Raw genomic sequence first — 16,484 nt, forward strand, 5'->3', positions numbered from 1 at the left:
ATGCCTTAATTTGAAGGGCATAAATAAATGATTGTTTAAATAAAATGCTTATCAAGAAAATAGACTTATTTAAATTTTAATATATGAGATGTACAAATTTCAGACTATAATGGAAGCTTCTTTTTGTTTGGTTGTATTTTGTGTTGAGAATTTGACTTTGTTTTAAGATTTTTCATGTCTGTGTTTTATGAATTGATTTTAAAGTTGTTGTAAATGCTTTGGCCTGATAGCATTGCTATAGATTAATTTGTAGTGTTTTGTAATGTGTATGTTTTATATATTTGAAATTATTATATTGAACATTTTTTTTTGCGTGTGTGTGCTTAAGATAAAATTGCTTTATTTTCTAGGACGCATGGGAATAAATTTTCATCATCCAGGAACCGATAACATTATGGCACTTAACAGTAAGTCTTCCCATGAGATACTCTATCTCATATATCAGTATCAGTCAGTTTTTGGTTAATTAGATTTTCACTGTTTCAGAGTGAAATTACTATACCAGCAGCATCAGCATTACTTGGGAACTTACTAAAAACAAAAAATCTAAGGGTCTCCTATAGACCTATCTGTAGAGTGAGAAACTTTAAGGACGGGTTACAGAAATTTGTATATTAGCAATCATATAGGTGATTCTGAGTAAGCAAAAGCATGAAAACTCACCACTCCAAACCCTCTTTGACAGAATGCAATCCTGTGACCTAAATCTGGCCACTCCCTGTGTTTGTAAACAGAACTTTAAATTAGTAACAGGACATGTTTCCCAGCTCCTGCTCTGTACCATTAGGTGAAATAATGAAAGAAGGAGGCACAGGGCAAGAGAAAGAGTAGGGCAGAAAACGTGAATGAATAAATTATCTAATTGTACATAACTCATAATTTTCCCATTACTGTAAGCAGCCCATAGATGTTTCAAGATGGGTATTCATGGCTCTTCCACTTAATAATTTTGTATACTATAGATGCTAGCAGCTTTGCTGATCAGAAGTGGTTTTGTCAGTATAATTATGGCGTTACAAAAAATTGTTAACCAGAATGTTGGTGATTTGCTCAATGCTTTGGAGAGTCAGGTGGTGACACACTCCCGTAATCCCAGCACTTGGGAGATAAAGGCAGAGCAGGATCAGTAGCTCAAGGTTGCATCTCTATGTAGAGAATTTGAGGCAGTTTAGGCTATTTGAGCCTAAGCTATAAGGGCACTATGCCTGAATATTTCATATCACCCATTACATACAACACGGTAAATGTTTATATAAATGTGTATATTTGGAGGTTAGAGAAAGGTTAAAGAGGCTACAGCAGAGTTCAGGAGTTACAGAAGTCCTTACTGGGGGCAGAAGCAGAGAGCAAAAGAGACAATAGAAAGGACCCAGCTGAGCTGCTAGAGGCACACAGAGTCTCTAGGTTGAGCCAAGACTGCAGAGGTTAGGTGTGAGACTGTAAAGGCATTAGATAGGAACACTCGGTAGTCAGAGGCAGGTGGATCTCTGTGAATTCGAGGCCAGCCTGGTCTACATAGTGAGTTCCAGGACAATCAGGATTATACAGAGAAACCCTGACTTGAGAGAGAGAGAGAGAGAGATAGAGAGAGAGAGAGGGGGGGGGGGGAGGGAGAGAGAGATAGATAGAGAGAGAGAGAGGGAGGGAGAGAGAGACAGAAAGAAGAAGATAGGAGCCAGTGAACAACGATGGAGGGAGGGGCTGTAGTAATAGAATAGGGTTACAGCTGAAATGAAGCCCCAGGAACAGCTGAGAGTTCTCAGCCTGTGGGTCCCACAGTGCACAACTGGATGTTCAGGTGACAGGCCTGTGTGACTGTTGTCACTGCTCTGTTAGGTGTCGCCCTCTTTATGGAATCTAGGTGAAGGAGCTTCACTCCTTGTTTTGGTGTGTTCTGTAAATTCTTGGGCCTGGTTTCTTTGATCCAGTTTTACTATGTCAGTGTGCTTACATGTTCCCAAACTTCTTTATCATTTTTGCTTTGGGGAGAGTAAGTTGCTTGTCGATTTGTGTGCTGGGTGGTGTTGGACAGATGTGGGATCTATGTGTACAGAGAGGTGCAAAATCACCCTGCTTGTGTTAGCACTCAAAACGGATTCTAGTGCTGCTTGTAAAGTGAAAATCGCCCCAGGCGAGGCACAACCTGAAAACCACACCTTGTCTCAGAAAACAAAAGCCCCGAACTATCTACCCAGGTTCTTGCCCCTCCAGCACGTATAGACCAGGGTCAGCTTGTCTCTCCAGCATGTATAGACCAGGGTCAGCTTGCCTCTCCAGCGTGTAGACCAGGGTCAGCTTGCCTCTCCAGCGTGTATAGACCAGGGTCAGCTTGCCTCTCCAGCGTGTAGACCAGGGTCAGCTTGTCTCTCCAGCATGTATAGACCAGGGTCAGCTTGTCTCTCCAGCGTGTATAGACCCAGGGTCAGCTTGCCTCTCCAGCGTGTAGACCAGGGTCAGCTTGCCTCTCCAGCGTGTAGACCAGGGTCAGCTTGTCTCTCCAGCGTGTATAGACCAGGGTCAGCTTGCCTCTCCAGCATGTATAGACCAGGGTCAGCTTGCCTCTCCAGCGTGTAGACCAGGGTCAGCTTGTCTCTCCAGCGTGTATAGACCACGGTCAGCTTGCCTCTCCAGCGTGTAGACCAGGGTCAGCTTGCCTCTCCAGCGTGTAGACCAGGGTCAGCTTGTCTCTCCAGCATGTATAGACCAGGGTCAGCTTGTCTCTCCAGCGTGTATAGACCCAGGGTCAGCTTGCCTCTCCAGCGTGTATAGACCAGGGTCAGCTTGCCTCTCCAGCGTGTAGACCAGGGTCAGCTTGTCTCTCCAGCGTGTATAGACCAGGGTCAGCTTGTCTCTCCAGCATGTATAGACCAGGGTCAGCTTGCCTCTCCAGCATGTAGACCAGGGTCAGCTTGCCTCTCCAGCGTGTATAGACCAGGGTCAGCTTGCCTCTCCAGCGTGTAGACCAGGGTCAGCTTGTCTCTCCAGCGTGTATAGACCAAATAACTTCACAGAACCTACACAGAAATCGTCTCTTGTCAGGAGGCCCACACAAGCTGTTGACACTCAGAATTTAGTTTTCTCCTCTGTCAAGCGAGTGATAGCAATTTCTGACCTCTTACCCTCTTGGAGCTGCAAGCCAATTCCTGGTCCACATGGGGATACGGTCAGTAAACGTGGGGCTGTGTGTGTTAATCCCCTTTCTTCCTGAGTAAGGGTTTTGAAATACCACTAGATTTTCTTAAGGCAGACTTTAGATTCTCTAAAATAGACACTAAAGTATTAATAATCTAAAATATTACATATTTCCTTGGATCTGACACACAGCCCTGATCTGTGCTATGCTGTTTGGAGGGCCTTGACAATACAAATTTCAAAGTATGCGCCTCTCATTTCCTATTTCAGAAAGTAAGGACACTTCATATTGAGATTATGCTGTATTTGTGTGTGTGTGTGTGTGTGTGTGTGTGTGAGAGAGAGAGAGAGACAGACAGACAGACAGACAGACACAGGGCTGACCATGAAAGAATAGTGTGAGAGCGTTGTCTGTCTGAAGCAGTTGCTGTGTATCTGGAAATGACCTAATTTGACATGATGTAAATTACCCTCTGCAAGAAGCAGAGGATGCAATTTGTTAATTTCTGTGTAGAAAATGAAAGTAAAAGACATCTTCTCTTCAAAAGGTTTTGATTATCTTTGGTTTATAAAATAAGAGCTCATTTATGAGATTTGCACTCTGTACATGTGGCTCGCTTAAATCCCCCTTTTAGCATTAATTGCATCTCTTAGAGAAAGGAGGCTGATTAGGTAATATTCAAAAAAGTTTTTTTTTATTGTGTGTGAATAATGTGTGTGGAGGTGGGGGAAGTGTATGCATGCCAGGGCATAGGCGTGGAGGTCAGAAGGCTATTTTGCCAGTATCTGTGTCACATGTTCATGAGCTATGTAGATAGTTGGGATTTGAAGGCAGACAAGAGCGTCTCAGTCTTCATGTGCTTCTCTTGGTGTCCTGGGGTTGACAAGTCCAGTTGGCTCCTCAAACCATTCAAAAAACGACAACCAGAGTTTGGCATTTGCACTGCTTATAGTCAATTCTCTTTCAAGATTATCTCATCTTGACATGGTCACAATCCACTGCTGTATTACACGTGTGATTTGCACACTTTGACACACTGAGTCCATACCACCTAGTGACATGGATGTAACATGTGAAGGCATGTTTGTGTGTATAGTATTTGTGTAGTGACCAGGTTGGTTTAGAAGTTGAGATTCTCCCACCTCTACTTACCAAATGGTGGTATTTCACCCATGTGCCACCACCATAGCTCCATAATTTCTGCACTTCGTATCTCATACATCAAATAAACCAGATTTGGTTTCTTTGGGACAGTCTGACAAGCTCAGACCAGCCTCAGACTCACTGGCCCCATTGGTAACTCTTCACACTGCTACCCCGCCCACCAGGGCTGGCATTGCAGACAGGTGCCCCATTCCCAACAGCACACAGGCACTTTTTGTCTCTTTCTGTTTTCCCTTATCATTTGTCATCCCAAAGTTCTCGTCCTAAGAAGGTCAGTTCTTCCTCTCCCTTGGCTTTATATAGGAATGACTGGAATAAAATTAAAGATCACTAAAATTTATGGTGGTGCACACCTTTAACCCTAGCACTCAGGAGGCAGAGGCAAGCGAATCTCTGAGATGAGTTCCAGGACAGCTAGAACTACATAGAAAGATCCTGCCTCAAAAACAAAACAAAACAAAGCTCTCTAAATTTTAATAATTCAAAATTTTTGGTCTTTGAAAGGGACAAAATACAAATTTAACTATATTTTTAAATAAGAAAGGGAGTGGCTAAGTAAACAAAGAAGTGATCTGGTGGGTGGTCCACACCTGTAGTCCCAGCACTTGGGAGGCAGAGGCAGAAGGAAAGCAGGTTGAAGATCAGCCTGGGCCCCACAGTGAGACTGTTGAAAGGTGGGGTGGAGGAACTGTGTGAACTGAGTTCTTCCTTTCTTGCTCTGAACAATCCGTGACTCTGAACTCTACACAGAGCCACCATTCACAGTGTCCCTCTTTCATTCCTTGGTTCACCCAAACCTGACTTTCCTCTGGAGATATAACTATACGCTGTCAGTTCTCTTACCTGGATGGGAAGGAAGGTGCCAGAATGAGCATCTGCCCCTGTCAGAGCATGTGGACCAGTTTCCTGGGGTTTGCTGCCTGAGTGCATGTCTCCCAGTTTCTCTTTTGTTTGTTTTGTTTTGTTTTTTTGGGACAGGGTTTCTCTGTGTAGCCCTGACTGTCCTGGAACTCACTTTGTTGACCAAGCTGACCTCAAACACAGAGATAGACCTGCCTTTGCCTCCCAAGTGCTGGGATTAAAGGTGTGCACACTATCTCCAGCTCCTAGTATCATTTAACCATGAGAATCACCACGGCTGGTGACATCCAGGAGACAGGAAATGAGATCGGGAGAGAAGCAAAGGACAGCAGTTACGGAAATCAAGGAATTGGCAGTAAGTCTATAAGCACTTAGGGTATGGGGAGATTGGCAATATTTGTATAAATCCAGAATCAACGTGTGTGTGTATGTGTGTGTGTGTGTGTGCGCGTGCGTGCGCGCGCACATATATGTGTATGATCATGTATGTGGAGGCCAGAAGAAAACCTTTATATCATTTCTCAGGTACTGTCCACCATTCCACCATTTTCTTTTTTCTTTTTTCTTTTTTTTTTTTTAGAGATTTGTCTTGCTAGCTTGGAGCTTGCTGATAAAAGAGGCTGTTGCTAGGCCAGGGAGCCCCAGGAATCTGCATGGGTCTGCCTCCTGAGCACTGGGATTATAAGTGTGCCCCCATGCTCAGCTCACATTCTACCCCACAGTTGTTCTCATGCTTATAGGGTGAGCACTTTGCTGACCAGGTTCACCTTCCTAGCCCCTGACCTTTTCTCTTTAATACTGTAACTCTGGGGACTAGAGAGTGGCTCAACAGTTGGAAGTACTTCTCTCTTAGGCGACCCGGTTCATTTCCAGCATGCATATCAGTCAACTCATAGCTACTTGTAACTCCAGCTACAGGGGGATCCAATGCTGTCTTCTGGCCTCTGAGGATACCTGGACATGTGTGACATTCACTCACACAGACACGGATATAAAAGATAATGTAAAAAAAAATCTTCAGGTGTGGGGGTTTGAAACAGGGCTTCTCTGTGTAGCCCTAGCCACCCTGGAACTTGCTGTATAGACTAGGGTGACCTTGAACTCAGAGATCCACCTGCCTCTGCCTCTTTAGTGCTGGGATTAAAGGTGTGCGTCACCATTGCTGGCTAAAATAAATAAGTTTTTAAAACCATAAACCTAGTAAGAATGAATAGGCCTGTTGTTTGGGCTGGATCCTGAGACACCACTGAGAAAGAAATGAATTCCTTTAGTGTTGTAGGATATAAAAGGATGGATTGTAGAAGGAGCCCTCAATCATCAGCAAGACCCACGGCTTGTGGGTCTTTACAAAGTAGTTTGGAAACCATGTGCTCTTTTCTCTAGGATGGGTAATATTTCCCGTTGTTGTTGTAATAATTGTCCACTGAGGCGTTGTCTTTATTTTTACTCCAACACCACTGTAAGTTTGCATAATACGTTTTCCCTGCCAGGGAAGGAGGGAGACCTGAGAGTGCTCTGGCTTCCTACGTGGTAGGATTTGTTTCAGGCAGGGGTTTTTTGTTGTTTTTTTTTTTTTCATAGTAACTTGTGGTTTTGCTTTTCTACATTTGCTTTAGCAGTTGTGGGGTTTTTTTTGTTTTTTTTGTTTGTTTGTTTGTTTGTTTTTTGTAGGATTGTTGTCTGACTTGGTGATCTTCCCTCTATCATGCTGATTCTCAGAAAAGTGCCTCCATAACTGGTTCAAGTCAACCAAGTTAAGTTAAGGTCAAATTCATGTTCGAAATCAGGATGCTCAGTGTCAGTTTAAGAGGCTGCCGAGGCAGTGTCTGGGTCACTTCTTCCAAGCTTTATAACCATAGGGCCTCAGTCTTAACTCCTGTTTGTCTCTGGTTTCTTCAGCTGTCAAGTGGAGATAATGATCATGACAATGGCTGTTATACTGCATAGTGACTGACTTGTAGGTAAAGCATATGTGAGCTGCCCCTGCCTCTGGTTCTTGCTTCAGTTTTATAGCTGCCTGTTAAAGGTCTCCCTTGATGTGCATGTTAGAGTTCCAAAATAGGAGCTTATTGTATATCGATTATTTTTTTTGAGGCCTCTGTACTTAGGCTGGCCTTGAATTTGCCCTGATCCTCCTGCTTTTGAGTCACTTTGCCTGTATTTTTGTTTGTTTTGTTTATGTTCTTTGAGGAATAGGATCTTGTTATGTAACTCAGGTTGCCCTTGAACTTCCAACGTTCAGTTTTGCTGCCTCAGCCTCTGGATAGATGTTCTTATTTTTCTTTTTCTTTTTCCTTTTGAATTTTTGGAGACAGAGTTTACCTGTGTAGCTTTGGAGCCTGTCCTGGAACTCACTTTGTAGAACAGGCTGGCCTCAAACTCACAGAGATCTGCCTGCCTCTACCTCCCGAGTGCTGGGATTAAAGGTGTGCACCACTGCTGCCTGACTTTTTTTTCTCTTTTTGGTTGATGGCTGATATTGTAGGCATGTGCTAGTGTGCCCGGCATTTAAGTTTTCACTGTCATTTTACTCTGGTATCTCCAAGTTGTGATTAGTGTTTGAAGTCAGAGGTGAGTAGGAGATCAGAAGTGCCAACCCCAACAGGAACATTACTCTTTGTCCACACTCCTCATCACAATACCCAGGCAGTTAGAAACCGAGGAATCCTAGAGGAAAACCTGGACACTTTGAAAACTTAAAAGTTAATATCTTAAAAGGGAGTGGGGAGCTGGGGGAGAGTGATACATAAGAAGCTTGAAACACTGGGTTTTTATCGCTCAGCACTTTGATAAAAAACAATACAACAATAACCAAAAAGACCTTGAGCTGTTTGAGAAGTTCCCGAGTCATTCATTGGCCATTGAAAATCCTGTACATAGCCGTGCACCAGGCCACTTGGAACCTTAGCAAAAGCTGTCCTCATTGTGTCTCCTTTTAGCTAATATCTTCATATTTTGGAATGCTTTCCTGTATTTGTGTTGGAACTGAGAGCTGACGGTTCATTTGCTGAATCAAAAGAGAAAACATGAATGATATTGGTGTGGCTGTTTGTGTTGGGCAGACTCCGTGGTGGCTGCTTTGGCTCCTCATCTCCTTCCTGGTCAGACTTTGCTGAGTATGAGCTCCTTGGGGAGGCTCAGCTGTGAGGAAGTGGCAGAGAGGGAACTGAGCACATGATGCGTTTGTGCCAGAATAAAAAGAAAGCCAGCTTTGCTAGAGTTCCTAATGGAATTTTTCAAAAATGGAAGAACACATTGTGTTATTTTTGCTTACTGTGAGTCATATAAATAAAAAAAATAGTTTTTGTTTTATTGAGACAGGGGCTTGCTATATAGTTTTGGCCAGCCTGTAACTTATTTTATAGCCCAGGTTGGTCTCAAACTTGTGGTAGTTCCCCTGCCTCAGTCTCCCAAGTGATAGGATTACAGACTTGAGTGACCATACCTGAGTCTAAGGAAATACCTTTTGTGTTTGTGGGATTGTGTGTGTTTGCATGACATGGGTATCTTCACCAGTCTCCTTACAGTTTTTGAGGTAGGGTTTCTCACTGAACATGGAGCTCAGCAATTCCTGTAGACTGGCTACGCCAGTGACCTTCAGTGGCCCTCCGTCTCCTCCCTCTTCCTATCCCCCTTCCCTGTTACCAAAGCAATAGAGTTATAGACACACACTGCTGTGCCTGACTCTTACATGGGTCCTGGGACTGAACTAAGGCCCTCTTGCTTGTATGGCAAGCACTTGTGTAGGGAGTGAGCCATCTTTCCTGCCCTGTTTTGTTTTTAGAGACAAAGTTTTGGTGGAGTTTTTCATTAGGACCATGATCGGCTCTGTTCTGCTAGCCGCTTTGGAAACCAAAAACACAAAGAGGCTTAATATTAATTGTAAATGGTTGGCCGCTCAGGCGTGTTACTAGCTAAAACAATTTAAATTAACCCATTTATGTTACCCTACATTCTGCCATGTGTCATTACCTCTCTTTCATCTGGTTTCCTCTCTGTGTGTCTGGTGACTCGTCTGGCTCAGCCCCTCTTCCCAGTGTCCTCAATCTGACTCTCCTATTGGCCAGCTTGCTTCTTTAGTAAACCAATCACAGAGACATATTCATCCCGTGTAAAGGACTAGTTTCATATAGCATAAGCTGGTCTTGAACTTGCTTTATAGCTGAGGCTGGTCTTAAACTTGATAATTCTCCTGTCTCTACCTCCAGAGTGGTGGGTTTCTGGTTGTGCACCATCACACCCAGAAAAGAAAATAATTTCATTATGTCTGTTTATTTTGAGACAGGGTTTGCTTTGTAGCCCTGGCTGTCCTGGGAACTCACAAAGATCCATCTGCTTCTGCTTCCTGAGTATTAGGATTAAAGGCCTGAGTTACCACACCCAGCAGAAAATAATTTCAGAGGGAAATACCATAGTGAACGTTTCTGAAGTCCATAAACCAAAGTAATTTTTTTCTGAGATTTTGAAAATTTTGTAAGCAAAATCTCTATTGCTTTTCTTTCTAAATCGGAGCAGACTTAGGAATTAAAATACAGGTGTGATATGAATATGTTATAAACAATGAATAATTAAAAAGTAGTTAGATATATGATATTTAACATACATTTGAAATAGGTTTGGGTATATGCTCTAAAACAACACTGTGAGGAGCCTGAGAGAGTTTCTTTTTTATGCTACCAAGTTGGGGATCTAATAAAGGTATTTTAATATGGGATTAGGCACAAGGATTAAGAAGAGAGACCAGAAGCACGGCTGTAGGCTTCTCTAAGGGTCTTTACAAACGGATCAACTAGCATTAAGAAGTTGTGTGGGCGAGCCTGGCAGTGGGTGGCGCACACCTTTAATCCCAGCACTTGGGAGACAGAGGCAGGTGGATCTCTGTGAGTTGAGGTCAGCCTGGTCTACAGAGCAAGTTCTTGGACAGTTGGGGCTACGTAGAGAAACCATGTCTTGATAGAAAAACAAAATAAAACAAACAAGAAGCTGTGTGGCCTTGACCAAGGTGACAAGGTGGAACCAGTAGCAGAGCTTCCTGACTCCAGGTTTGAAGGTGCTTTACTTTAAATACTTAGTTAAGAGTCACACACACACACACACACACACACACACACACACACACTTTTTAGTGTTTTAGGCAAGCATACACGTTCAGTACCTCTATAAAAATACATTTTCTTTTATTACTGTATGACCCCTATTTATTCTTTTTTTTTCTGAAAAATAGAATGCTCAGTCTGGTCTACATAACTTGATATTGAGCATTGTAAATAAGTTGGAAATTGTCTTGTGATTTTAATGGATTTTGGAAGAGACTCCTTGTGTGTATGAAATCCGTCAATTAACAACAGTTGATTTTCTTCTGCATAGTAAAGACACAGGAACCAACTGGTTTCTTATTGTTCCCTTTGGACTCCCTGTTTGCTTTCTCCGCTATGTAAGCAGTATAGCCTAGACTTCCTGTTTGTAGCATTCACCACACGTGTAGTTAACTTCAAACCTAAAAAATCTCAGAGCTTAATCTGTAAACATTTCTGATTTCAAAGAAGACTCTCACGGTGCCAATTATAGCTCAGTGAAGAACAACAGAAAGCATAGTGTAGCTATGGCAGAGGCTCAGCAGTGTAGCAGGAGCCCATGCTGCAGTTGTAGCTAAGGCTAAGGCTCGGGGGGTACAACAGGAGCCCAGCATGAGCAAACCTGGTCAGATTCCCGGGACTGCAAGAGAGAAAATTGTATGTGTGCCTCTGTGTACATTGTATAAAGAAATTCAACCATGTTGCTTACATTGATGACTGAAAGGAAAATGCTTATTTTTGTCATAGATATAATATGTATAGTAGACATTTGCAGGCTAAAATGTAATGTTTTGATACATATATACATTGTGTAATAATTCAGAATAACTAGCATATTCATCACTTCACATCTTTATCATTTCTTTTTGATGAAAATGTTTAAAATTCTGGTTATTCTGGGGGCTGATAGCAAAGGCCTGTAATTCCAGACACTCAAGAGGCTGAGGAAGGAGCAAAGTTCAAGCCAACCTGGGCTATAGAGCAAGTTCAAGGCCACCTTGTATTGGTAGGAGGGGAAGAGAGTAAAGCTCAGCCATATAGGCATGAATTCAATCTCTGCCAGCCACACAAAAAGCCAGGTCCAGTAGCATGCACTTGTAATCTAGCACCAGTGGAGATAGTAGGATCCTGGTAGCTTACTGGGTAACCAGCCTCTTCTAATTGGTGAGCCCCAGACAAATGAGAGGAAACAGTGGTGGATGATACTTTAATAGGAGCATCAAAGGTGTAGGTACTCTGTGCTCCAGATACATATGTACCCCCACACGAGTGTGAATATACACGTTAACCAAGTAAGTGGCTGGAGAGATGCCTCAGTTGGTAAAATGCTTCCATGTAAGCTTGAGAATCTGAGTTCAATACCCAAAACCCAGATAGGGTGGAAAGCAACTGAGGAAGACACCTGAAGTCAACCTCTAGTTTCTACACATGTACAAACACAATAGCACTTTCAAGCACACGTAAACACATGCACACATATGTGCAAATTATTAAGATGTATAAAAGTTCTTATTTAACTGTTCTGAAAAGAAGACATGCCTATAGAAATTAAAAGCAGAACAAAACTCATTATTATTTATTCCTTGGGAATTGCAAACCCAAACCACAAGGAGGTGGTACTTCGTTTCTGTTGGAATGCCTTTTACCGAAAAGATAGCACTGGGCAAGATGTGGAGAAAAGCACCCGTCCCCATCCTGCCAGAGCTCATCATTTCCTGACAGTCATCAGGAAATGTAGTAGTACAGCTCTAGTGTGGGTGCTCTTCTTAGAAAATTAAAACCCAGCAATCAAACGCCTGGTTATAGATCCAAAGGAAATTACACCTTCCTGCCCATGTTCATTAAAGTACTGTTCACAGTAGCCAGGTATTCATCAAAGGATGGGTGGGGTTTGTATACTTAGTAGAATGCTACTCAGCTAAAAAGTAATGAAATCCTGAGGCCAGTGAGCTGACTCAGCAAGTAAAGCCACTCATTGCCAAGTCTGGCAATCTGAGTTCAGTCCCTGAATCTGCATGGTGGAAGGTGAACCAGTTTCCCTCAAATTGCCGTAGGGCATGTGCACACACATTCATACACATACAATGAATAATATAAGTGAAATCTTGTCATTAGCAGCACCATGGGCAAGCCAGAAAAACATGTTCGGGGAAATAAGTCACAGAAAAATGCTGCAAGAGCTTGCCATTTGCAGTATGTAATTATAATATTGGTGTTTCTACTTTCTGTGTCTATTTCAGCAAAGTGGAGACTAGCTTTCATTCAGGATAGGAACCAGGCCAGGTATGGGGCAAATGAGCAGCTTCTTGTGGCTGGGGCTGTTCCTAAACTCCCCCCAAAAGTTATTTTTAGTAGCTTTTTTTCTAAGAAGGAACCGTTGTTTCTTTATGAGAGATGCCTCACTAGTAGGTGGGGACTTGAGGACTGGACAAAGGGTCCAGCATTGGTGCTGTGCACTCCTGAGCATAGCAGTGTCCTTGTGTCTGTCTGCTCTTCTTTCTGTAATTCTCCACATTATTTTGGGGCTTGTTCATCAAAAATCACAGATTTATCTAAAGTTTGAAGAGTTCTCATAAGGTTTTTTGGCATAGTGTCTGGAGAAGATGGTTTGCTGAAAATAGATGCTCAGGTTTTGGTTTTTGTTTGTCTCGTTGAGACAGGGTTTAGCACCATAACCCAGCCTGGTTTGGAACTCTTTTGATTCTCCTGCCTCAGCTTAGTTGTGGGACAAAAATATGTGCCACTATACTGGGTCAAATGCTAGATATTTAATGCCTTTCTCTGAAATAAGCAAATTCTCAGGCCAATTGGATGCTGAACCAATCAGATAAAGTTCAGTCCCTGATCATGATAAGTCATCAATGGACAATCCTGTTTTCATCAGCAGGTATTAGAGCATTCTCCTACAGAATTCTCACAAGGCATCTCAGCAATGCTAGTACTGTCACTCATTACTGTTATTTTTGAGGTTTATAAAGAGATGAAAAGATCTTCCTGACAAAGGTGGATTAGAATCAGAGAAATGGGAAAGGAGTTTAAAATACCCAGGTAATTTATAATAATGTGTGAATGTAACAGATAAAGATGTGCTATTTCTGTCTGTTATATTCATGTTATTTACGGAGATACTTATCTTCTCTGTTACTTGCCTGGTTTGAGAATCATTGGATTGAAAGTATTTCAGCCACTATAACAACAAAGAAATAAGAGGAACATTTGGGGACAAACCTCACCCTCTTGTTCTTTGCAAGTTTACAATCTAATGAAGGGAAGGGGAACTTTTTGATCTTAAACTTAAGATCTTATGTGGAATTTTTCTATGACTCATTTCTGGTAGAAGCTAAAAGATAACATTAGGCCGGGCGGTGGTGGCGCACCCCATTAATCCCAGCACTCGGGAGGCAGAGGCAGCAGGATCTCTTGTGAGTTCGAGACCAGCCTGGTCTACAAGAGCTAGTTCCAGGACAAGCTCCAAAGCTACAGAGAAACCCTGTCTCGGGGGGGAAAAAAAAGATAACATTAGGTGTGTGTGTATGTGCGTGTATTCATTCAAGTGAACAAAGATTGTATGCAAGGTCTTGTACATGCTAGAATAGGCATAGTCTACCACCAGTTATGTCCCCCGTCCATTGACTTAATGAGCTGCCTATTCAAATGGTGATTTAAGCCAGGTGTGGTGGTACATATCTTGAATCCTAGCTCTCTTGAGGCAGAGGCAGGGTGATCTCTGAGTTTGAGACCAGCCTGGTCTATGTATGGAGTTCTAGGAAAGCCAGGGCTACACAGTGAGACCTTGTCTCCAAAATGAATAAATTGTTGAATGTGGAGAGAGTGCACCAGTTACAAACACATATCGCTCTTGCTTTTAGTGGCCCAAGTTCTATTCCCAGCACCACCACGTTAGGTGGTTCACAACTGCCTAGCTCCAGGAGGACCTGAGACCTCGAGCATTTGAGAGCACCAAACACATTTACATACACACAGGTAAAAAAAAAAAAACTTCTTGCCAATTAAAGACACCACATTTGCTGATCTGAGGATGTAAATCAGTTGGTTCCTATCATATTGATGCCCTGGATTTGATTGCCTATAATCCTAGATTTCATGAAGCAAACCAGGAGGATCAGAAGTTCTAGGTTCCTCCACTACATGAGTTTGAGTCCAGCTATGGCTACATGAGGCGCTGTTTCAAAATTTAAAAGCAAAAATTGTTTGCAAGTCTTGCTTTGTTTTTTGAGATACCCTAGACTGGTCCTGGAGATTGCTGAGTTCTATCATCCTATCATCACCTTCCAGATGCTGGGATCACAGGCTTGTTTGTATACCCAATAACCTAGGAAGCTTTGCCTTATAATCAAGTAAGAGTCTGCCCTGTGGTGATTTTGGTGTGTATGTTAAACAGCTTAAAATAAAACATGACAGATATATTTGTTTACTAGTTACAAAATTAATGCAAGAAATCCAAATGTTAATGTAGTGTACATACATTCATGCAAGCAAAACACTCATCATACATGTAAAATAATTTTAAAAAGAATTGTGATATTTAAGTCCAGGAACCAAGCATAGTGGAGAATGCCTTTAATTCCAGCACTTAGTAGGTGAGGGTAGGTGTCTCTCGTGAATTCCAGGATAGCCCGCACTACATAGAGAAACCCTATATCCAAAAAATAATATTGAAATGAAGTCCAAAGATCCTGCAAAACTCCCCAGAACTGATAAAAGCAGTAAGAAAAGTAGCTGGATAAACAAGCAGAGCATCAGGAAGCAGACGCAGGAGGACCTGCGTTCCAGGACAGTCTGGTCTATAGAGCAAGTTCCAAGCCTACATAGTGAGACTGTCTAAAACACAAAACAAACTTCAAATACTAGAATAAACCTAACCAAGGAAGTGAAAGACTTCAATAATAAAAAACTTAAAACACAGAAGCCCTCTCTGTAGGGAAAGGCTCTTGTTATGCAAACCTAGTGACTTGAGTTGACTGTCTGGATATGTGAAAATGCATACAACTCCACAGAGTTGTCCTCTCACTTCCGCCTGTGCACTGTGGCACCCACTGCCCTACAGTAGTAATGTAGAAATCATAAAGGAAGTGGTTGACGGTAGAAACTCATCTATTAAGTCTGTTCATGGACTGGCTGACTTAATATTGTGAAAATGTATTACCAACATGATCTACAGACTCAATAAAGTCATCATAGGAATTCCAATGGCATTTTTCCCAGAAAAAGAGAAAAATTATGAAATTTTCTGAGCACAAAAGAAATTAATTATAAAGAGAGCAATGCTGTAGGTACCGCAATATTCGGTCTGAAACCATTTTACAGAGGTATACTAAAAAAAAAAATCTCGGTACTGGCACAAAAACAGCATAGGTAGACCAATAGAATGGGAGACAGGCCAAGCATGATGCATCTTTGTCTTCTCAGAACTCACAAGGTACAGCACAAGGATTGCCATGAGTTTGAGGGTAGCCTGGACTACTACTGTGTAATACACTGTCTTAATCACAGGAACAAATGGGGCTTCCTGCCAGGCAGGAAATTTTGTTCACTGCCATCCTAGCACTTTGTAGGCAGAGGCAGAAGGATTGGGAGTTCAACATGAGTTTGACCTGGTCACCAACCAAACCAACCACATATAGCTACAGTCACCTAATTTTTGACAAGGATGCCAAGAATATACATAGAGGAAAAGGCAGCATCTTCAAACATTGTGCTTGACATTGGGTATCCACGTGTAATGTGGACAGATTGTAACTAGACCCTTATTAAAAATGGGTCAAGACCTCTCAGACTGCTGCAGGAGGACATGGCAGTGTATGGGCACAGACTTTCTGCAAAGGAAAACATAGGAAATAATCCCAAGAATTAGCAAGTGGGATTGCATGAAATTAGGAAACTATCAACAACGTGAAGAGATAGCCTATAGAACAGGAAAACAAGTTTGCAGCTGTGCACCCAGCAGGGGATTAATAGCTATAATCTGTACAAAATTAACAACAAAAACCCTCATCCAAACAATTAGTGGGGGTAATGAATTGAATGGACATGCCTCACTTCAGAGGAAGAATTGCAAATGGCCAATAAATGCCTTGAAAAAATTTAACACTCTTAGCCTTTAAACAAATGCAGACTACAACTGCCTTGATTGTTTTCTCAGGCCAGTGAATATGGCTAGCATCAGGAAAACAAGTGACAATAGCCTGTTGTGACTCACACTTGTAATTCTCTCACTTGAGAGGCACAGA

The 16,484-nt window shown here is 42.3% G+C and overlaps 1 protein-coding gene across 9 annotated transcripts in view; it reads left to right on the plus strand.

Moving 5' to 3' along the window:
• Cpeb3 (cytoplasmic polyadenylation element binding protein 3) overlaps nt 1–16,484 on the plus strand; it is a 191,716-nt gene that overhangs the window by 90,133 nt on the left and 85,099 nt on the right. For all 9 annotated transcript variants that reach the window (XM_085693823.2, XM_085693818.2, XM_085693819.2 and 6 more), the window contains one exon: nt 351–407. In XM_085693823.2, the coding sequence (XP_085549949.2) occupies nt 351–407 (57 nt within the window). The remainder of the gene's footprint in view (nt 1–350; nt 408–16,484) is intronic.

The sequence above is a fragment of the Myodes glareolus genome, chromosome 7 (assembly GCF_982192425.1).
Source record: "Myodes glareolus chromosome 7, mMyoGla1.1, whole genome shotgun sequence".
NCBI classification, from domain to species: Eukaryota; Metazoa; Chordata; class Mammalia; order Rodentia; family Cricetidae; genus Myodes; species Myodes glareolus.